This window comes from Lygodium microphyllum, chromosome 2 (assembly GCF_053477565.2).
Source record: "Lygodium microphyllum isolate KBCC chromosome 2, Lygodium_microphyllum_v1.1.10, whole genome shotgun sequence".
NCBI lineage: Eukaryota > Viridiplantae > Streptophyta > Polypodiopsida > Schizaeales > Lygodiaceae > Lygodium > Lygodium microphyllum.
This window is the reverse complement of record NC_141136.1, coordinates 189,949,246-189,973,040: the sequence shown is the minus strand read 5'-3', so window position 1 is coordinate 189,973,040 and position 23,795 is coordinate 189,949,246. Positions and strand designations below refer to the sequence as shown.

The 23,795-nt window shown below is 42.8% G+C and overlaps 1 protein-coding gene across 5 annotated transcripts in view; it reads left to right on the top strand.

Annotated features, from left to right (window-relative positions):
• Positions 1-23,795, top strand: part of LOC148040743 (Cysteine proteinases superfamily protein) — a 44,287-nt gene that overhangs the window by 3,474 nt on the left and 17,018 nt on the right. For 2 of the 5 annotated variants that reach the window (XM_087661394.1, XM_087661387.1), the window contains exons 2-4: positions 20,077-20,159; positions 20,247-20,338; positions 20,618-21,326. In XM_087661394.1, the coding sequence (XP_087517520.1) occupies positions 20,077-20,159; positions 20,247-20,338; positions 20,618-20,913 (471 nt within the window). In that variant the 3' untranslated portion in view covers positions 20,914-21,326. Of the gene's footprint in view, positions 1-20,076; positions 20,160-20,246; positions 20,339-20,607; positions 21,327-23,171; positions 23,632-23,795 lie in introns of those variants that run through there. The other 3 variants (XM_087661404.1, XM_087661420.1, XM_087661413.1) reach the window with 3 other exon arrangements.

Sequence of the window (23,795 nt, the reverse complement as noted above, 5' to 3'; positions counted from 1 at the left end):
GAAGAAAAGTATGCATCTTGTGGCCTTGGTGAAGCTCTCAAGTCAGGGCACAAAGGGGGAGCCATCAAAGCAAATGGGAAGGAACTTGGAAGAGGGGTTTAGGACTGAACTGTGAAGTGTTTTTGCTGTCCAGAACAAGGTACTACAGCAGTAGACAACTTTCTTCTCCCATCTTGTCAGAGATTATGAGGCTTTGGGGCTGAAGGTACTCTCGGATACACTCCCAGCCATAGCCTAGGACTTGAGGCATCAAGGAAAAGACTTAATGGATGTTTGGGGGCTGAAATTGATAGTCAAAATAGAGTATACAACAGCATATATATTGCTGTAAAAAAAAATTCAGCATACAACTTATAGGTGGTTGCAACATGTGAATTCTATTGCTGGTCTATTGGAGACAGAGGCATGATGTATATGGACTCGCTTTGGATGCTCTTGGACAGCAAGAGATGAGTTTCCTCTGATGATAATGGGTTGAAATTGACAGGGAATAACAGGCTAAAACAAGGCAGCATGCTGTCCATGATGGTAAAGAGCTTTAAACTTGCTTCTAAAGGCATTTGTTGATGGAATCTTGCTCTCTAACACTAGGGATGGATTGGATGCTATCAAGACTACAGATTAGAGTGGATTTGGACTAGCAAAGAGGGTTTTTTATGCTGCTGTAATAAACTGTCATAACAGGGCTGAAGTGGTATTTAGTGGCCCATATAGGGTTTTGTCAGGGTCCTATGCTTTCTACAGTTTGGTATTATGTTCAAATGCTAGATGCTACCTTCAGGCATGAAATTGCATGATTACACATTGATTTTGGAGCCTATGTACAGCAGTGAATTGATCAATGTCAGGGTATCAATTTAGCTATTGACTCAGAGTGTTTGGGCAATCATTCCATAAAGGGTTTACATTGTTACTTGCAGCGCATACATTGATCTTGAATTGATGTACATGTCATGAATCGAAGGGCATTGATTTGGCTTCAAACAGTGTGTTTGGATTCCGGAATTCCGTAATCAATTCATCTTCTTAATCTTTTCTATACTTTCTACAACGTTCTTATTGAAACCCTTTTGGTTAAGGCCTTCGATCTTATATGCTGTGACAACATGCACCTCACATTTGCATGTCTGATTAATGACTATGTCCTTGTGACAGACCTCTCCTTTGAAATCCCTACAATTGTCCTTGATTGCATTGCAATGATTTAAAGGCATGAGTGACCACTAGAAATACATGCTGGCATCTTATTCAAATATGTGTGCCTAGTGCTTTAACCAACTTTATGCCCTTTGCTCGTCTAAAATTCTAGCCATCTATACCAGTTATGATCCACACATGAATTATATCTATTGTTAGGATCATAAGGGATGCATACACATGCCAAAATTCAACATTGTTCTGACTGCGAAGGTAAAGTAATGCATAAACGGAGCATAAACAATGCCTCATGACAATAATGTACCACATGATACTCATGTAAAGCATACATCAACTACTACAAACCATATGTATCTTAGGCAAATGTACTTCTCATGTACTCCATACATACCAGTAGCCTTGCAAACGTATACAAAACTTAGGTGCAAACCATACACATTTGCATTTTAGCTCATAGTGACTAGTGCACTAAATAGTGATCCTAAGGGCAGAAATATTGTTAGCATATAATACCATGTATGCAACCAAGTACATCTGAGATCCACTATATAACCGAGCTGTCCATCTTTAGGGGAGGCTAGGTGTAGCCTTCCCCTTGAGGATTAGGAAATACTCTGGACCTTTGCTCTGTTAAACCTATTTGAGTGCAATCCAATGTCGGCTCCAAGTGAAACACATCAAGGTTAAAGTACAATACTCATGATGATTTACTGGGTCTCTCTCCTCCATCCATTTGCATCCATCAATAGTGAAGCAAAACTAAAAGTTCACCAGGAAGCACATGAAAACTTTACCTCTAATTTCACATGCCGTGAATCTTGCACTAAGTTCGAGTCATTTTCCCCTTCGGATTACACAGATCCTTGGAACTTTCACATTGTTGCATTCCTAACTTAAACCAACATCAATCATCGCATCCAATTGACTATACCCTCTTGTGTAGGTAATATGCTAGGTGCACTTTTGCGTTCCAAAACATTCTTGTTTGTATACTTTGGAACATTGCAATGTGGTTGTACATGGGAATTTGCATACCACCAACCATACCAAGATATATTTGCCCATACATTTTAGGCCTTACTAGCTGCATTCTTCTCATGACCAGCACTATACAGAGCATTTGTGTGACCAACATTAATACGATGAGTCCCAAATACAGTAGCTTTATATATGCATTGCTAGACATGACACTTTGTGCCCTAGGCATCATGCTAACATCAATATACATAGGATATTGTATTCCACTTGCCATACCTGGATACATTGGGCCTTGTATACCTTGCATAGGTGACTGCATACCAAATACATTTGGTCATTGCTGTGAGAGTGCGCAACATAAGAGAAACACACACACACATCTTGGGAAATCCTATCTGAAATACTAGGGGCTTGGGAATCCACAGTTGCATTATGGAGATCGTCCCTCTTTGAAAGGGATGGGGGGTGCGAGGAAACCACTGAAGGAGAGGGTGGGGGATGGGAAGGAACCTTTGGAAAAGACGATGCACAAGCGGGAATGGGTTTAGAAAAAGACAACTGCCTCAGAGGACCCTGTATAAGAGAAGGGGAATGGAGCTTGTAAAGCCCACTCTCGTGCCAGCCTGTCACGATAACGACCCTTGTAGGAAAATTCTCAATACAAATGACTTGCTTGGTGAAGACAACTTGGATACCATGCCTAGTAAGGCCATAAATTGAGAGGAGTGGAAAGCCCAAGTCCGAAACATAAAGGGTCTATAAAAGGGAGCTCGATGCACGGTCGGGAAACAAGGGCAAAGTGCCAACACCACAATTAGACACCGAAACAATATCACCAACAGCGACAAAACCTTTAGAAAGGCGTAGATCCTGCAACAAATCACCTCGTGGAGCCATATGACTTGAAGCTCCACTATCAAGCAGCCAAGGCTCCTCAAAAGATGAGGCACTGAAGAAGCCTCCTCTAAGTCAACAATATGAAGGAACATTGACTTATGGATAACTATTGGAGTAGAGGTAGAAGGCTCAGACTTTTTAGCTCCTTTAAGTCAACAATATGAAGGAACATTGACTCATGGGTAGCTGTTGGAGTAGAGGTAGAAGGCTTGGACTTTTTAGCTCCATCCTTTGCTTCCAAACAAAGATGAGGGTACTTCTTCCAACATTTCTCCTCTAGATGTGTCCCCTTCCCATAGAATGATTTTTTAGCTTCTCCGAATTGGAGTCAGAGCAGCTTGAGAAACTCTCCTATCTTTTAGCATATGACTTCCCGTTCTCTTTCCCCCCTCCCAAACTTGCAACAAAAGCTTTGGGGGAGGTGGATCCACTGGCTACCTCTTTGGTGCACTGGTCATGCTCCAAAACAAGTGGGGCAAGCTCCTCCCATAGAAGCTTCTCACGGGTCTTCAATGTAAGAAGGTTGGTGTCAAAGTCATCAAATCGGGGAGATGGAAGCTGAGTCAAAAGAACCATAGCCATATCCTCTGAAGAGATCATCCTGCCAAGGGACGCAAGCATGACCCTTGTGTCCTCCAACTTGTTGATATGATCCTTCATGGAACGAGAATCGTCAACAACGAGCAAAGAATTGGTGATAAGACATCTTTGAACCTACAATCTCCCAGAAAGCTACGTTTGACAGTGTTGCCTACCACCAGGAGGTTGTCACCTATACAAAAAACTGTCGCCCACAGCAGAAAGCTGTTACCAAGGTTGAGGAAGCTATTGCTTGCAGAAATTTGCAGACGCTTGCACTAGGAAACAGACACCTGCAAAAACATAAATTTGCGTTTTGGGCTGTTAGACAGTCATTTCCTGGACAGTCGTACGTTAGAGGACACGTCAGCAGAGGACATGTCAGCAGTCGGACAGTTTACTGTCCGCGCAGGGAATGTACAGGTGCCGGGTGGCACAGCAGGTACAGGCGCCACTTTTTATGGGCAGTCGGACAGATTCTGCATTTTTTTAGGTACAGTTGGCTGCATTTAATGCAGCCGACCTGCTGCTGTGATTGCTCTTTTCCTAGATATAAATAGCTAGCCCCTGGTGCACACTTCTTGAAACCAGCCTTCCTTCTTGGAATGGGTGGTGATAACCTGATTTAAGAGTTAATTACAGCAATAAATAAATGCACATAAAATGAAATACACAATTTACCATAACATTCTTGGACAGTAGACACCCTGTTGGCTCCAAAATTGGCGCCCCTTGCGGTATTTCTTTAGCTTTCATTCAATTGGAAGGAGTACAAATTGAGATTCTTCAATCTCCTCTTGCTAACCAATTACTCTTGCTGTCATAAATGTCCAGCAAGCCTTTTGGGTCATTTGCCCCTTGTTTCACCCAGGACTTCTTCTCCAATTTGACCCTTGGCTGGCCAAATGCTGTCCCAAATCAATTTGGGATGGGCTGGCTCCTGAAATCCCTTGATAATCTTCAATTATCAGCTGCTAATTTTAGTCCCTTGAGCCTTCAATCTCTGGCATGGATCCCAAGGTACCCTAATTTCTGCTGTGAATTAGGGTTTACTGCAGAAATTACAGATCAGCCCACCAAAAATGACAGAGATCTCCTCCGAATGGCTGAGAATGGCTGAGCATAGGCTGAAGGAGATGAGAGAATGCTGTAGAGAGAGAAAATTTTGAGGTTTGTCACGAAGAATTGATCAAAATCAGTTGCTGCCCTGCTGTATCAGCCCCAAACGGATGCACCAACAACAATAGGAGCATCAGAGTCTGTGATCTTTAGGAGAAAGTGCATCAGCAGCAATTGTCAGCTTCCCAAGGTCAACAATATGCAATCTCCATCACCAAAATGGTCTCCAATGGCTTGGAATTGGCCCCAAAAGCTGGCAGCAACAGTCCAACACCTCTTTCCAACAGCTCCGAAATGAAAAAACGAGATTTCCCTCTCCCTTAACCTTTCCCCCACTTGCATGGGAAAGTTTTGCCAAGTGGTAGCTTTCTTAATCCATTTTCAGCAATTTCCAGCCATTTAATTAATTTTCAGAATTAATTAATTCTGAAAATTAATTCAGCCCTTAATCCATGCCCAAAAAATTGACCTTACCCATCCAAAAATTATTTGGCTAGGCCATTTGCAACCCAAAGTGGTCCCATGCATTAATTGATCCTTGGACAAGCATTAATCCATTAATTAATGCCTAGTCCCTAGTGTCACCACTGACACTTAATGGCCAATTAATGGTCCTAGGGGCAAACTGACACCAAAATTCACCTAGAATCTAACAAGTGTAACTTGTTACAACTTTTGCCTTTGACACCCATATTTTTCACAGGGTCCTTCGGTCTTTAATTGTGAGAAAGTAGCTTGCACCTCACATGTGCAACACATGTGCATCTTTTAATTGCACATTTGATTAATCCTTTAATCAAATGTCAATTAAACATAAGCAAAGCATCAAATTTTCATGTCCTCATGACACTTCTATTGTCGTTATTCAGTGATTCAGATTCTGATCTTGAGATCTGTTGGTTGAGACAGACTGTGCTTGGGCTAACGGAGATCGAGGTCATCAAGTTGGAGACACACGCAGATATTTTCTCTGCCCCCATGTATTTCTGCACTCTTATACAGCATACTACACTGCAGATTTTCTGCGTTTACACTGTTTTCTTCTCTCTCTCTCTCTCTCTCTCTCTTTGTGTTCACTCTCTCTCAGTCTTTGTCCTATGCTTTCACATCGCTGCACTCTGACATGGTATTAGAGCGGTGAAGATGGAGCGATTGAGGGAACCTATTTGAAGAGGAGATTTCAGCACGACACAAGGCTGTGTTTCCAGGATTCGAGGGCGTATGGGAGGGCTGCGCATTGGATCAAGGCTGAAGCGAGCGTGGGCGTGCGGGAAAGGAGTCTAATCGGTGAATTTGCTGTAGGTTATTGCTGTTCGAAGGGGAGGAAGGCTGCGTTTGAGGCCTTTCATTGCAGATTTTACATTTTTATCGCCTCCGGCGGGTGAAGAAGGTTTGGGCAGTGGAGGAACTAGCCCTAGAAGGCTGCATTTTCATAGTCAGAGGGGGATTGCGTTTGTGCAGGTATCATAGGTTAACATGTCTACAGAGACTGATTAGGAGTTCCAGGCGATTATGGACAGGAAGGTGGTTGTTCTACCAGCTCTTCCATTGGATCAAAAGCTTGATGGCGACAATTACCGCATTTGGTGGGTGATGATGTTGGCCATTTTGGAGTCTTATGATTTGGCGGAACTGGTGATGGAGGAGATTAACAGGTGCTCGGCGAGGGATGAGTCCAAACTCTCTTCCAATGCTCGTGTGGAGTTGACCAAAGCTCAGTCTCATTGGGACGAACTAAATGCTAGGATTTAATCTTTTCTGTTTCTGTCTTGCACTACAGCAGTGATAGCTTACATCGAGCACTTGACGATGGCTCGAGAGATATGGTTGGAGCTCGATCAGATGTACAACCGGACAACCTTGATAAAGAGGGTTTCTTTGGAGGTGCAGATGCGGACCTTGTCCGTGAATAAGCCTTCTTCGCTTCGGGAACACATCAACAAGCTTCGGTAGCTTCAGATGCAGGTTCAAAATGCGGGGAAGCCTATTTCCTCCGAAGACATGGCAATCACTTTACTATCCCAGTTGTTGCTACGATTCGGTACTTTTTATTCCGCTCTTATTGCATCAGGGCGGAAGTCGACTCTTGGTGGGAAGAGTTGGTTTCTATGGTCTTGGACCAGGAGAAACAGTTAAAGGGGCAGAATGCTTTCAAATCGGAGGCTTTGGTTGGTCAAGCCTCTCAGAAGAAGGGAAAGGATCAAAAGAAGAAGGAGGACAACAAATCCAAGAAGGATAAGGAGAAGGAATCGACTTGTCATATTTGTGGAAAGACCGGTCATTGGAAGAAGGATTGCCCCGACAAAGACAAGAAGGATACTAAGAAGGACACGAAGGATTCTGGAGTGGTGGCTGTATCCTCATCAGTTGCTTTTCTACACTTAGCAGTTATTGAGGACTCTACACTGAAGACTTCTGATGCTGCGATGGTGGCTCCCTAGGCTCGTGAAAGGGAAGTGGAATCCAGGAGGAAGAAGCTTGGCGGTGAGAGCTATGGTGGATAGAGAGCAAGAGCCAAGAGAGAGAGAGACTCAAAAGTGGGAACTTCAACAATCACAATGTGTGGCTGGGCCTTCCTTTATTCAAATTGTCACTAAAAGAATAAAGAATAAGTGATTGTGATGCGCCACCTGCAGTGTGCAATGGCGGATATTGTCAGTGTAGTAATACACGGACGGCTAGACGGAGGCGCCTTTACCCCAACAACCTCCCACTTAAAGGCGAATCTGCCCTAGTGAGAGAGAGAAAAGAAAAGACAGTACAACATGTACACATGTACAATAGGATGAGGAAAAAGACATCATCTCATCCAATGCCTATCAATCTCCTGAGAAAGGCAAAGTGCTCGGTAGTGAGGCTTTTCGTGAGCAAGTCTGTAGGATTCTGCTCAGTCGGAATCTTGACAAGGTCAACAGACCTGTCCTCAACGACCTCGCGAATGAAGTGATACCTCATCTCAATATGTTTCGTCTTCGCATGGAAGACCGGATTCTTAGCCAATTGAATGGCACTTATAGAATCCGAATGCAGTGTAGATATATCATCTGTCATACCAAGGTCAGCAATCAAATGGCCTAACCAGATGGCCTCCTTGCAAGCCTTTGTGGCTGCAATATACTCGGCCTCTGTAGTAGAAAGAGCCGTACACTTCTGCGACTTGGACATCCAAGAGATAGCCCTTTACATGAGAAGGTAATGGACAGTCAATAGGCTTAACATTCTGCATGCGGAAGTGCTCAAGGACTTTATAAATGTACTTTCTCTCAGACAGATAGAGTAGTCCCTGACATCGATCGTGCGTAATGCGTATACTAAGTATATGAGAGGCCTGTCCTAGATCTTTCATCTCAAAGCTCTTCTTGAGCTGAGCTTTAAGAGCATCTAGCTCCTCATGAGCTGTCCTTGCTAAAAGCATGTCATCCACATAGAGTACCAAAATCAGTAAAGAATCGTCATGGGCTTTCTTCGTGTACAAGCACGGATCCTTAGCACTGCGGCTGCAGCTTTGTGAGTTCATGAATGCATCAAACTTATGGTACCATTCCCTAGGTGCTTGCTTCAAGCCATATAGACTCTTTTTTAGCTTGCACACTAGGTGTTCCCTATCAATGTCTGCAAAGCCCTTAGGCTGCTCCATGTAAATCTCATCATGCAAGTCCCCATGTAAAAAAGCCGTCTTGACATCCATTTGGTACAAGTCCAAGTTAAGCTATGCAACCAAGGCCAAGACTAAGCGTAGGGTGGTCATCTTGACCACAGGAGAAAAAACTTCATCAAAGTCAACACCATGCTCTTGCTTAAAACCCTTAGCAACCAATCGAGCCTTGTATGTTGGCTTGGGTTGTCCAGGGGTACTTTTCAGCTTATACCCCTACTTGCATGGCAAAGCCTTCTTACCCTGAGGCAAGGAAATCAAATTCCAAGTCTGATTCTTATGCAATGAGTCAAGCTCAGATTGCATAGCTCTCTCCCAAGAGTGACAATCACCCGTGCGCATAGCCTTATCATAAGTAAGAGGCTCTCTTGCATTTGTAACCACTACATAATCCATAGAGGGTGCAAAACGGTTAGGAGGTCGTCTATCTCTAGTAGAATGTCTCAACCTAGGCTCTGTTGCCTGACCGACATCCTATCTAACATTAGCATGTCTAGCATTTGGGCCATGAGCATCAGGTGATGTTGCATGCTGTCTAGCTGGCCGTGGAGCGGGTTGAACGGGAATAGGTGGCTCCTCTTGAAAGATAACTCTGTGTACCTTAACCACTTTCTCAGACTGTATATGCATTTTGTCCTCATGAAAGATGACATCATGGCTGCGGATCACTTTTTGCGCCTGCGGATCCCATAGATGGTAACCCATCTCTCTTGCATCTCCATAGCCAATGAAAATGCATTTGACACTTAGGATCCAGCTTGTTGCGTTTGTCCTTGGGCACATGGCAGAATACCTCACATCCAAAGACACGCAAATGATCATAAGAGGGTGGCTTGCCTGCCCATACCTCCTCTGCAACCTGAAAGTCAATGCCATTGCTAGGCGACCTATTAATGAGATGCACTGCAGTAGTAACTGCCTCAACCCAAAAGTGCTGCGGTAAGCCAGCCTGGCTAAGCATGCTACGGACGCTTTCCTGAATGGTCCTATTTATGCGTTCAGCCATACCATTCTGGGGAGGGGTGTAAGGGGCGGTCAACTGATGCTCAATACCCCGCTCATCACAAAACTGCTCAAAAGCATGCGATACATACTCACCCTCATTATCTGACCTTAGGCATTTTAGCATTTTCTGAGACTGGTTCTTTGCCAATGTAAGCCAATGCTGAAATGTGTCTAAGACATCAGATTTTCTCTTTATGGGATAAGCCTAAACCTTACGTGAGTAATCATCTATGAAAGTAACAAAGTACTTTGCCCCATCAAGTGACTGACAGGGCATGGGCCCACATACATTTGAGTGCACAAGAGCCAAGGGCTCACCCATGCGTTTCTTACCAGACCTTTTATGCGTATTTCTAGTTTGTCTGTCATACAAACAATGATCACAAGAATCAAAATGTGAAGAGTCAAAAGGCGAAAGATACTGTAAAGCACAGAGCATTTTCATTTCTTTAAGAGACATATGTCACAAACGAGCATGCCAAAGGAATACATGGGGAATAGAACCCACAGACAAAACATGATCCAATGTAGCTCCAGATACAAGTAAGGGATAGAGGCTACCAGACTTGGCGCCTCTTGCAAGTACAAGCCTGCTATGAGTAATTTTCCATGCAGAGTCTCCAAAAGACACGAAATACCGTGCATCATCAAGGTGTCCAGCTGACATAAGGCTGTGAGTCAACGCAGGGACATGGCGTACATCATGCAAAACAAAAGAATTGCCAGAAGGAAATTGTAGCCTAACATCTCCAATGCCACAATGTCAAGAGACCTGTCGTCACCAAGATGCACAGAATCAGATATGGTACGATAGGTATGAAACCAATTTCTACAGGGTGTCATATGAAAGGACGCACCCGAATCCAAGAGCTAGCACTACGCATACATAGAATGTATCTCAGAAGTATGTAAGGCATCACATGAAGAAGCTGTAAGTATGTAATCATCATTTGAATCAGTGGCCTGCATGATATTAACCTCTTCTATCTTCACACTAGACTTTGCAGGTACAATACTGTGCTTAGAAGACTTTTCCTGCACTTTTTCTTTTCCCTTTTCCTTGCGCTTATCATCGCGCATTTTATGGCACTGCGGCCTAATATTTCCTACTTTCCCACAATAATGACAGGTAAGATCAGACTTTCATCCATGGGACTTACTGCGACCACGTGACTTGGACCTGGATTTCTGAGAGTCCTTGCCCTTATGATCATATCATGCCTGCCATGTCTGCCACCTCTAACAGTCAATGCATGTGAAGAGAGGGAAGCATCATTGTTTCTCCCGTTGATTTCCTCAGTCAATAAAGCACTCTCAACATCTTTGATTTTCAGCCCATCAAGCTTGTTCGTGCATATGGCAATATGGAAGACATTCCATGATTTAGGCAAGGTGCCAAGCAAAAACAATGGGTGCAAGTTGTCTTTGAACTCAATGGCCTATGACAACAGACTCTTCATGATAGCATGAAACTGACTGAAATGAGATGAAAGGGAGGTCCCCTCCTTCATGCGAAGGTCCATTAACTGCTTCAGCCAATATATCTGTGACGCAGGACTCTGTTGCATATAGAGCTCCTGAATCTTCTCCCATAAATCCTATGCACTCTAATTTTCATCTTCAACAACATTATGATGACCAGCCATACGGTCCCAAATCAAAGCAAAAAAGCAAAATTGCAGGTTGCTGTAATGAGCAGAAAATGCACTAAAACCATTGCTAAAACTGATTGAAAGAGTGGATTTCACCAAGAGAAGCACCTGTCCACCAAATATGACCAAGATAACATCAAATAGTAAGCATTACCCTCATAGAAGTGCTTAAAATCTGCAGATTTCAGCTTGCTGTAATAAATGACAGTAGTATATAAAACTGTCCCAAAATGAAGCAATCATTGATACATATGTCATTGCAACTGCCAGGTAGCAAGATACATCTAACAGTGAGTTTCCAGGGGCAAGAAGGTACCAAGAACTGTCAAACCAATAACCTGTCAGGCAAGAGACATCTCATAGGTCCAGAAGTCATGCATGTAATGGGTATCGGGGTAAGAGAAGAGACCAAGCATAAGCACAATTGATAGAGCAAGAAGCTCAATACATAACTATCCAAGATGCATACAAAACTGACAAACCTGACAGAGATAGGTGCCTGTCCCAATAGGCGTATCAAATCAGCCCACTACAGACAAACTGCAGACATAAAGCTCTTAAGAGAGCAAATGCATGTAACTGTCCCATAAGCTCAAGCGCATCTGTAAATAAGAGTCGGTGTACATCCGAATATACAAAGAGGCTTCCACTGGAAGTGAAGCTAGATGCAAAGAGAGCAAGCAATACTCTAATACATCAAATATATAGCATTAGACATGCTAAATCCCAGTAGGGTACATCCGAAGCATAAATCCCAGGCTATCTCAGACCTGTAAAGCATAAGCCTGAAAGCATTCAAACAACATGTAACTGACGGTCGAACATAGGGCCCGATACTCAGCCTCTGTAGAAGAAAGGGCCACATTAGGCTGCTTCTTGCTGCTCCAAGAGACAGCACCGGATCCAAGCGTGAAAGTATAACCTGTAGTGGATCGTCTCGAATCCACATCACCTGCCCAATCAGAATCACTCCATACAGAAAGGGTGATCCCATCTCCATACATGATCCCGAAGGATTGAGTCCCCTGTAAATATCGAAGAACACGCAAGGCTGCTTGCCAGTGATCCTGTGTAGGAGTCTTCATAAAAGAAGACAACAAAGCCACCACAAAAGAGATATCTGGCCGAGTGTGAAGCAGCCAGATGAGAGAGGCTACAAGGCACCTGTAACGAGTGGCATCGGTAAGGGGGACTCCATCTGCCAAAAGCTTGGACTCAGGGTCCATGGGACAAGAAATAGGCCGACACGCGACCATACCAAGCTCGGAGATGTACCTGTGCTGCGAGATAAAGATGCCCTGTGCCATCTGATAGATCTCCAGTCCTAGAAAGAAGTGAAGGATCCCTAGATCCGTCATGTCAAATTCCTGCTGAAGAAGAGACCGAGTATGCTCCACCTACTGAGTGTCGCTCCTTGTAATGATAAGATCATCGACATACAAAATAAGGAAAACACAAAGAGAATCCACAACCCGTAAGTAGAGGTTGGGATCATGAGCGGAACATTGAAAGCCACTCTATAGAAAGAAGCGGTCAATCCTCTGGTACCAAGCACGAGGAGCCTGCTTCAGGCCATAAAGAGCCTTCCGCAGCCTGTAGACATGATCCTCCTTCCCTTGCACAAGAAAACCAGGAGGCTGTGAAACATAAATCTCCTCCTCAAGGACGCCATTCAGAAAGGCTGACTTGACGTCCATCTGATAAACAGGCCAACGGTGGTGAGTTGCAAGAGCCAAAATAACTCGAATGGTGGACATCTGAGTTGTAGGAGCAAAAGTCTTGAAGTAGTCCAATCCTGCGCGCTGTGCAAAACCCTTGGCAACAAGCCTAGCCTTATGCTTGTCCAAGGAGCCATCTGCAAGATACTTGGTCTTAAAGACCCATTTCACACCTATCACCTTCCGTTTCTTGGGACGTGGTACAAGCTCCCAAGTATGGTTTCGCTCGATGGAATCGAGCTTGGCCTGCATAGCCTATCTCCAAATATCCTATGCAAGAGCCTCCTCCACAGTGGAAGGCTCGGAATCCTGAAGAATCTGAGACATAAGAGCATAGTTCACACGCAGCCCGCAGCGTCAGTGAGGCCACCAGAATAGACTGAAAGCAATGGCAGCACCAATGCCGGAGTGGGAGAGGACGGAGAGTGTGTTGAACCTGCAGAAGAGAATGCTGAGAATGACTGGGGGGCTGCTATATATAGCCCCAGGCCAGAAAACTGGCCGACCTGCCAAATCTGGCCGACTTGGCCAGATCTGGCCGACCTGCCCAAATATGGGCCGATTGCACACCAAAAAAGGCCCAGTTTGGGCTGTGTGACTCCCGAAAAAGGAATGCAGACACAAACAACAGATACAAAGCTGACAGAGCTCCTCTGTCTCCTGCCAGAGTCTGACAGGAGCTCACAACCAGGAGATGACAGACTGAGAATGAAAATAGAGGAGGCTAACATCTTTTGCACCACTAGTGTGGAATCGGCCCGTCATCGATTTATTTCTTGCCCTCTTGCCAAGAAAATCTGGTCACTCTTGTCGGTAGTTTGGAGAGTAGTGGTTGGTTTCTTGCTAAGCCCTTTTGACAAGGTTTTTGCGCAGCCCAAATACCCCACACCGGCTCAGCCACATATGAAGATCTTGTTTCACTTTCTTAGATACTGGAGCTGTTGGCACAATTGGATCATTCAGAATGCTTTTCTTTTTGATTCAGCCTATAATGTTCAGGGACATATTCCTAGGCTTAAAGATTAGGCTGATGATGACAGTAGCACTGGAGACAGAGAAATATTGCAGAGTCGGCGTGTGCACCTGGCAAGGAAGAAGGAAGACAATGATATGAATGACTGCCAAGTGGAGAATGGATATAAATAGCCACAAAACCCCTAAATTGGCCTATTGAAATTCGGAAATGCCATAAATGTTGGCCAACCAACATTCAATGCTGATTATGGCACAATATATGCCTAAAAAAATGCCAAATGGCCACCAAAAAATTTGATTGGTAGGGACAATGTCTAACAGATGTGGACAGGCTAGGAAATGTAGAAACTGCTCATGGAAAATACATTGGAACCTGACAAACAAAAGAAATGCACCCAGATAGCCACTCTAGAATGAGTATCTCCCCCATAAAAACACGACATATCTATCAGAGCTGCAAAAGTCCTCGTCTAACTTACACTGAGGCTCACAGGCAGGAGATGACAAAGCATGACAAACATGACTGCTAACACTTGTATCCCCATGGCCGAAGCATTACCAGCCATTGCTTGGAATACCAAACCGCCACTAAAGTACCTCAAGTGACCCACATTAGCATGCATGCCTTGCTATCCAAAAAGCATTGGATTGGCACTTCCAAGTTGGCATTGCATATGCATCAATTGCCCCACTAGCATCATTTGCTTATGGCATTTGCTATAGTGCAGCATATGATTGGACTGAAAGAAGGAAGTTAACATAGAGAGGAGATAAAGAGATAGTAGAATGATGAAGATTGTAGAGTATGAATGCTGAAGATTGAAGAAGAATTTGTACAATGGGCTATGAGAGTATCACTGGCAAGGCTTTCTCTCACTAGCAAAAAACTAAAATTTGAATGTGTGAGTGCCCTTGGTAGGTTGGCTATAAGTAGCATGAAATAAAATAAAATAATATAGTAGGTCGGTCAATTGAAAATTGGCCAATTGCAACAATTTGAATAAAATAATAATAAAAATCACAAAATGCAGCAATTGTTGCTTGATTGCCACGTGGCACATGTCTGCTCTACCCCGTTTGCCGAAACTTTGTAATAAATGTTGGCAGCTGTATCAAAAACTGTCCAACTTGCTCCAAGCTGGGTAAATTTTCCCTAAGCTATCTTGACACAACTTGTGTCCATATTGGGGATGACCAAATCTCTAACATCCCCTCTTAGATATTGGACGTGGCATAAGGCATAGGGATTTGGTATGTTGACGAAGAACGGTATGAGGAATTGCTTTGGTAAACAAATATGCCATATCATTTTATCTTACAGTACTCCACATCTATGGTCTTGTCCAAGAGCTTCTCATGAATGTAGTGATATTGTATCTCTATGTGCTTCATCCTAGCATGGAAAACGGGGTTCCGTGCCAAGGCTATGCAACTCTCATTGTTGCACAAAAGTGTAGTAGCTCTTGTTTGTGAATAGCCAAGGTCCTCCAACCACCTCTAAAGCCAAGCAGTCTCACAAGTAGTAGTACCAATATACTCAGCCTTTGTAGATAATAGGGCAACTATGGGCTGCTTCTTGCTACTCCACGAGGTAGCACCTATATCCAAGATAACTTGTCGTAGACCTCTTGTGGTCAACATTTCCCAGCCCTCGTCTAGCATAACACCAAAGATGAATCATTTACACCAATTGGATAAAATAGGTCAAGGAGGGGAGTCCTCCTCAAGAACTGCAATATCCTCACAGCAGCTTACCAATGAACCTTCTTACGTTCACAGCAAACCGACTAAGAAGCACAAATCAATTCGAATATTCAAAAGCCACATCAATTACCCAACAAATTGTCTATAACGGGATGCATCCACCAATGGGGAACTTGTGAGATTGTGCAACACAAACATGGAGAGAAAATGAGAAGAGAGAAGATAGCATGAACGAAAGAGAAATTTGCATTGAATCTGGAAAGAATGCTGAATACAACGATGGGCTGATCAATATGAGCACACAACCCAAAGCGTGAATGAGGGCATTGGATTAGGTTGGAAAATAATGACAGCATTGGAGATGGTGACAGAGATGGAGTGTGCGGCCAGCAGCCCTTGCGAATGTCAAAGAACTACAAATCCAAGTGTGCACTTGTAGAGGAGGAAGAGGAATGAATACTCATGTGGTATCAAAACCTGTGCTCTTCTAAAGAGTATCTTGTGGCTATTGTGGAGGCTTGGTTTGTATGATATACACAAATGACACATAACTAATTCATAATGGCTCAAACAACTCCATCTTCGGATCCTGTGATGCTTTCTCAACTACTCCTACAATGAAGGCTTTGTTGAAGCATTGTGGTCTTGATTTGGAGGACAACGCTCCATCTACTAACCTTTCTTTTAGGATCATTCACGACGGCCTCACTCTTCTTCGTCTCATACTCCTTCAGAAGGTACATCTTAGTTGGAGCACTCCGTTAACACGACTAATCACCTCTGAGTTGAGGAATAAATATCCACTTGGGAAACATCCGAAAGTTCAAACTCTTCACAACCAAGCCTTGTGGCAAGTTTGTACAATAGTTGAAATTCAGACCTGCAACAGTGTAAAACAGCAGTAGGAACAATGATCCTGCCATTTGATACCATGTCAGAAGTGGATGTAGTGATGGAAGCGTGGAAAACTGCTACAATAGATTGCTGAACACGAGAGAAGAGAAACATTGCAAAAGAAAAAAACACCGTACAAAGAACTCAGAAGTAAAGAGATACTCCAGAAATGGAATTCATATACCAAGATATGAGATGATATAGAACTGATGTGAGTCTCCAGCTGTGAAGGCATTGGCACTTGCTCCTCTCCCTCCACCCGAACTTGTCAGATGATGAATGTAAATTGTGGTGGAGGAGCATGAAATAAATAAGTAAACATAATGCCATAAATGCAATAGGTTAGCCAATATTTAATGCTGGTTGGCCAGCATAAAATGCCCAAAATAGACATTATAAAATGTGAGATAAAATGCCTAAATAATCTAGGAAATATACTGGTGCCCTAGCCCATAGAATCACATGCATAGACTCAGCCGTGAACTGACATATTTGCTAACAATGTGATCCCTCATCATAGGGGAATTTGCGATGAAGAGCCGTTGTAGCTTCAACTCAAGAGACAATCGATGCTCAAACGTCTAGATGCGAAAGAGAGATGCCAATCTCCTCCGAATCTCTATAGCAGTGTGGAGATGTCTAACATGCACGAGCACAGAATCTGTATAGCTCAAAAGGAGAGAAGAGCAGGCTTTGGCATTCTATGGTGTGTCTAGGAATTTTAAGTGTGCCACCACTAGGCTCTAGAGTTAAGTTAATTTAACTCTAGTTAGGGTGTGGGAGTTTGGTTAAGTCAACCTTAGACCTTAGTTATACTTCGTACTTTCACTCTGTCATACAATTTTGAGCTAATACACTCTGTTGAGCTCACACTTTCTACTTTTTATTGTCTCTCATTTCTCTCTCCTCCATAGCTAGTTGCATCTCACATTTGGTATTAAAGCCACACACGTAGGTTCCATCTCGCCACTATCAGCTGGTGCCACCTGCTTGTGGTCGATGTTGTTGCCAACTTGGATCAACTCTTGTGGAGGAGAAGGAGCTGCTGAAGTTTGAGGAGTTGTTACCTTGAGTGCCACCAGCTTATTCTGCCACCGTGTGGGCATCTCAGGCTCCAACTTCAGCCGTCGCCACTTCCTTGTAAGCCTGTGTAGCCGCCTGCACTGCTCCAGCCTGCAATGTTGCCACTCTAGTTTTCGTAGGTTCTCCTGCCCAGCACACCAGCTGCTCCACCAGCTGCGCACGCCACCCCAACCACCACACTGAGTCACCCACTTTGGCAGCATTGCTCTTGCAGCGTTGTCTAGTTGCCCCAGCCTACTCTTGCAGCACTGCCCCAGCCTGATGCCAGCAGCTGTGCCACTCTGTGAGTGCTGCCCGAAGTTTGTCCAACACATCTCTGACACATTTGGTGTCTATGCACCCGTCTGAGGACTCACAAATTTGGGGCTTTTGCCCAATTTGAAGTCCCTTGCACATCTCCTCGGAAATCGTTAACGTCGAGCAATTTTTTCGATATTTCCACGAGAAATTTGGGGCATTTGCAAATTTCCAGTCCAGAATCCATCCCAATGTGTAGTGCAGTTATTGGTTGCTTTCAACACACATCTCGAGGCAACATTTCATGGAATTGTAAGGTTGTATGTATAAAATCTATTAAATTTCTTAAAATTTTGGAGAGAAAATTTGGGGCTTTTGCATTTCATGCATCCCAAAGTAGCAGATAGGTGGAGGTACAGCATTCAGTTTCTGTTAGATACAGATTTGGCACAGAAATTGGTGAAAATTTGGGGAGCATTAAATTGCTGACATTGACTTTTTGGGCACACATTTTTGGATACAGTAGTGTATTGCTGTTTTGAACAATTTTGGTACGCTTTTCAGGCAGATTTTACTTTGAGATAGTTTTGGACAGTTTTGTGGTTGCATAATCTATCCCATGCTGGGCTTTTGGTACTCGTGGGAGTACATGTTGCACTTCAGCTTGGAAGTGTTTGGTTGCAATCTGTGCATTCAATTGCAGCAATGGCCCAGCAAGGTCATAGTGGTCATAGCAACATTTTGGGTGTTCTCACTTAGGAGGATACGCTAGATGGCACCAATTACTCCTTGTGGAGTTCATGGTGTGCAATCTGTTGGTTGCCAAGGGTCTTTGGGAGAATGGAGTGGCTGAAAGAAAGAATCACACACTCATGGAGATGATCAGATGTATGCTGAAAAACAAAGGGCTGCAATTGAATGCCTAGGATGCTTGGTGACTGATCACACCATCTATTTATAGATCAGGAACCAACCAAACTGTGGAAGTTTGCCTATGGGACGCAAACACTCATTTTAGTAATATACTTTGAGTTTTGGGGCTGTTTAAAATGTGAAACGCTCCTTGTTTTACTCAACACAGTAGTGGAGATGATAGGTGGCCATGGGCTGAAGGTATAATGATGTGTTGGATGTGGATGCCCACAACATGCCTATTTATGGAGGATTTTTGGGTATTTGTCCTACTAGTAAAAAATAAAGCTTGGCTCAACACTTGCTTCATTACATTGCCTTAGTGAGTGAACTATGGGTAATGGACCATAGTGCTGAAGTGGTGATGCAACTAACTAAGGTGTTGAAGATTATGGCGTTGGCCTTCTCTAGATTGAGTTTGAGGTCCCCTTTGTGCAACATACAGGCAGAGCATCAACATGGTATTGTAATCCGTTGAAAGAGTCTGAAATCAGCAGAATAGTGAATTTGATCGGCATTTAAAGATTTGGATAAATACTTACATAGGTGGTGCTCTAGGCTGCTGATTCTTAATGAAATAAGTGAATCTTATCAATGTGTATATTAAGGAGTGTAGGTGAGGGGAAACACCCATGCTTCACATTGGTGTCTCATGTGCTGTAGACTAGATCATGGAAAAAATCAGGGTGGAAGTAGAGGGGTTTGATGGGCAGAAATGAGTGCAAAGGACTTTGATCCCTTACTGGTGTTGATTAACAGTGTGCAGGGCTTGGTGGGTGAACTGTGGTCTGAAGTCGTTATTGAAGTAGGTATGCCTCAAAAGAATCTGAAATCAGTGCAGTGTTATCAGCATATAGTAAGATTGGGATCAAGACCTTTGTCAAGTGATGCTCCTGGCCTGTTAATCCTGTTGGAATCAGCAATCTCATCATTGTAAAGTCCTGTGTGTAGGTTGGGGGGGGGGGGGGGGGGGGGGTGGGGGGACCCATGCTTCACACAGATCCTTCTTCAGACTATGTGAGACATTCTCAAGAACCTAAGGCATGTACCCAATCTGTCGTCATGACTCATAAAGTGTGAGAACAGATACTCTGTCTCTATGCCCAAGCCCTCTTGAGTGATGGTTTGTGATTTTGAAGATGTGGTCAAGGGAAGAGTATCCTTATTTGAAGCCATTCTGTCTGACACCTGTGTCCATGGTTCTCAAATCATCAGCTCAACAGAAATCTTGGCCAATTATAGCCAGTCATGATTGTCCTGTATTGTTGGGTGTATTGCTGGGCACTGGTGGGTTCCTTATGGGTTATGGTGGCCCTAACTATAGGGAACTCTGTGCGTCTGTGAAGCTGTAGAATGGCTGGACTACATGCTGATCATGTGGCCAACTTGACGACTGACCTGTTACAAACCCAAAAAAGAAAAGAGGCAGTCCATGAATGAGATGTACTTTCGTAAGGCTTTCCCTGAAGTATTTGACCCTTCTGTCCTGAAAAAATTCTTTCACTAACAGGTACTGATGTTCCCTTTGAACAATAATGAGGATGTCGAGCTTGCAGATGGTGGATCTCACTGGTCCCTGCTTGTTTACTACAGGTGCTTTTTTCAGAGTCTAGTATCTTCACCCTGATCTTTTTTCTTAGCTCTTAAATTATAATTACTGACTGATCACCTGACTTTCAGAAGGCACAATGCTTTTGAGCATTATGACAGCATGCATGGTATCAACTCAAGGCTTGCCAAAAAACTGGTTTCTGTAATCAAACCATTCCTAGGTAAGGCTCATTGATATTTGAGTGTATGTTGGTAATGTGATGATTGTGAAGGGCAGATATTGAAGTGTTAGCTGTTTTCATAAAAGGAAACTACAGGGAATCAAACCATTCCTAGATAAAAGCTCAAGGATATAAGAATGCATATTTGTATTGCTGATCGTGAAGGGCAATAAAATTGAACTGTTAAGAAACAGACCTGTCCCATGCTTTATACGCATTAAAGATGAGAGATGTCTCTGCACTGTATTGTGTTATGAGCATAATCACAGGTCAATGCAGGTTCATATGGTGAATCCGCAAAGCTTTATGAACCATGGGCACCTCAGCAAAAAAATGGTTATGATTGTGGAGTATATGTCATAGCTATATGTCAAACCCTTTGCCAGGCATATAGTGAAGGTTTGACAGGCTCCGCACAGTGCAGGTCACTTCTTGAAAAAGAAGTGACACCTGAAAAGGTGGATGACATGAGGAAGAACCTGTTAAATCTTATCCTAAATTTGTCAAAAGGGCAAAGACACATTTCAGATGATATTTGTGGTTCACTTATGGAAATACAAAAAAACTCAGTATGAATGAATGGAACAAAATGTTGGGTTCAATTGATATCTCAGATTTCGTTGAGTGTTAAGAGAAAGAGCTTATTGCACAGGAATTTGGATGGCAATAATGCAATCTTGGTCCTTGGGCAAGAGCCACATTGGATCAAGGAAGGGCCTACAGAAACTGAAAGTAGTATGCAATCAAGTGATCCAGCAGTTCTTGAAGTGGCAAAAGCCATATACATAGCCAACATTATGCCCCTGGGGACTTGAAAGTGCAATATCATGTTCTTTTGCATAAAGATTTTATTTTAAGCTGTAAATTTGACAAACTCTCAAGTGTTGATTGATATCCCAACTTATTGCTAGTGAGTGCTATACTTCTTTATAAGTGGGGATGAATTTGGACTTTAAAAATGACAGTGCAAGAAATTAGGGTTGCATGAGCTTGATGCGTTATAGAAACAGACTTTGTGGAAATCCATTTGATTTTAGTCTCCAAAGCCTTAGCCTAGGTGGTCTAAGGCCTTGGGTGACAACCATCAAGAGGTTGTGGACTCTATAAGGAAATGCTAGGGTAAGTAGACAAGGTATAGAGTGTAAGACACGTCATAACACAATTTGATGAATGCTCAACGATAGAAAAGGGCTTATGGAAGAATGAGAATGTATAAAGGGTAGAAACCAACAGCATGTTGATGATGACTTCTTTCTCACACTTTTGCCCTTTCTCACTTCACTTCCCTTCCATTCTTTTTGATCCACAAGAGGTAGAAAGGAAAGGAGAAGAGGAGATTTTTGAATTTGAATTGAAGTACCGAATTTAAGAGTTCTCTCCTTAGGATTTTTCTTTGTGCATGTAAATAAAAACTCGATTTGAATATTACATTCATGTGATGTAAACATTTGCTACATTACATTGACAAAATTAAGAGGCCTTCATTTTGGCAAGAACTGGGGTTTTTATTTTTAAAAGAGTGAAATCATTTGCCCTTTGAGAAGCCATTCCATTGGATTAAGCACTCACAGAGTATGTGTCACAACTCTATAGAAACAGAATTTGTATAATTTTTCATTAATTTGTCTATATATTGATTTATTAAATTTATTTGCTTTGCACTAATTAGATATAAAGAAAAGTGCATTGGAGCTGGCCACTGATGAGTGGTCACAGGTTATGGTGGACCCATGCGGTGGGTTAGAGGAAAAGATAGTTCACACTTCCACCTATATGGCCCGATTGGGCGCTTGTGACCAGAACTCACGTATATATGCTCGGGAGGTGGTTGATTTGTAGCTTTAGGCTGATCCACACTTCTTCTTGTCACTCTTTTAGATGTCCTTGCATTATCTTCATCTCTCTTTCGTTTCTCTTCCACAAATACATCCGTGTTTTGTACCTTTGTTAAATATGCATACACTGAATATGCATCTGTTGGTGATTCCCAACCAATTATGTTATGAATGTCTTGCCCTGCATGAGATATTTCACTATCAGTAACTTTTCTCTTTTTAGCTAAATGTAAAGCATGTGTCCATATTTTAACCTTTGGACCAATCATCACTTAGCCATGCATTCTATCCAACTGTAGACCAAAAGTAGAAGCATGTACAGCCGCATAAGCATTTTAGACAACCAAGTCTTCCAACAACTTCTGCATACCTCCCTTTCCAAAATTCAAAGCAAGAGGCAATCCCGTTTCTTGTGCATGGAACTTGCCATCTTTCCAAAAGATGAGTTGTCGTGCCAAGGCCTCCTGATAGGCAGTACGATCCTTTCTCTCATGCTGCAAACTATTACACCATATACATATTTTTCTTGACTTAGGGGCTGTTGCCTGTCCCCTTTCCTTTTGTCATTTTTCATCTAATTTTGCGACCTTCAATTGAAGATCCCGTATCAGGGTTAGACTCGCACATAGAAAAGATTGATGCCTTGAAGTGTGGGCTAGATCCACCAGAACAGACAGTTACAATCAACAAGATGGCATGATCATGAAATGCTTGTATAATGTGCATGTGTGGGTTGAAAACTTGAAATGCACATTTCTTTGCATAGGAAAGTCACATGACGATTTTGATACCGTTTTTGCGATGTACATGGAAAAAGCTTTCATATGACATCCATATTGGGGGAGGGGGTTTTCTAAATTTTAGGAGATCCCTAAATTTTAGGAGCCTCGAATTAGCCTAAAAATGCTAGTCTTAAAAAATAAGGATGTCATTCTAAAAATAGTAAGTTTTGTACTTTGATTGTGCTTACTAAATTTGGTTGTTTCTATTTTTGACAGTATTTAGTCCAAAAAGGAAGGCCATAGAGAAGAGACAAGTGTCAAGACACTTGTCACACAAGTTTCCAAGTATTCTACCACTTGTCACATCCCGTAACATGTGGCTGGACACTTGTCTTGTGCTACTCCACTTTCCCCTTTTGTACTAGCTCTTTCCTCTTCTATAAATAAGAGCTCGTTTTTTTTCATTCAGCATCATTTTTCTTTGCTGTAAACTCATGTATAACACCCACAGATAGCCAAAAACTGACCTCATCTATCCCCATCATCATCCTCCACTTCTCCATTATCAAATTCCTTTATATTTTCTCTTCTATCACTGCTGTTTTACAGGAGAGCAAGCCTGTAAATTCATTACATCACCTCCTTCTCAAGCTCTTTATTCCATTTTAGCAACAAGAAGCAAGCCCTATTTATGTACTACTGTTCAACGATGGAGAAAGGCTGATTTTCCCTCTTTCTTTTCTCATACTGTAAAGAAATCAGTTCTTATCATTGTATAATAGATAATGCATGCGTGTTTGTACATCTTTGCATGATCTTGTGAGAGTGAGAATTACTTTTTCTCACTCTCAGGTTGATTGTAACTGAGCTCTTTCCTAAGGGACTTGGATTGAGTAGAAA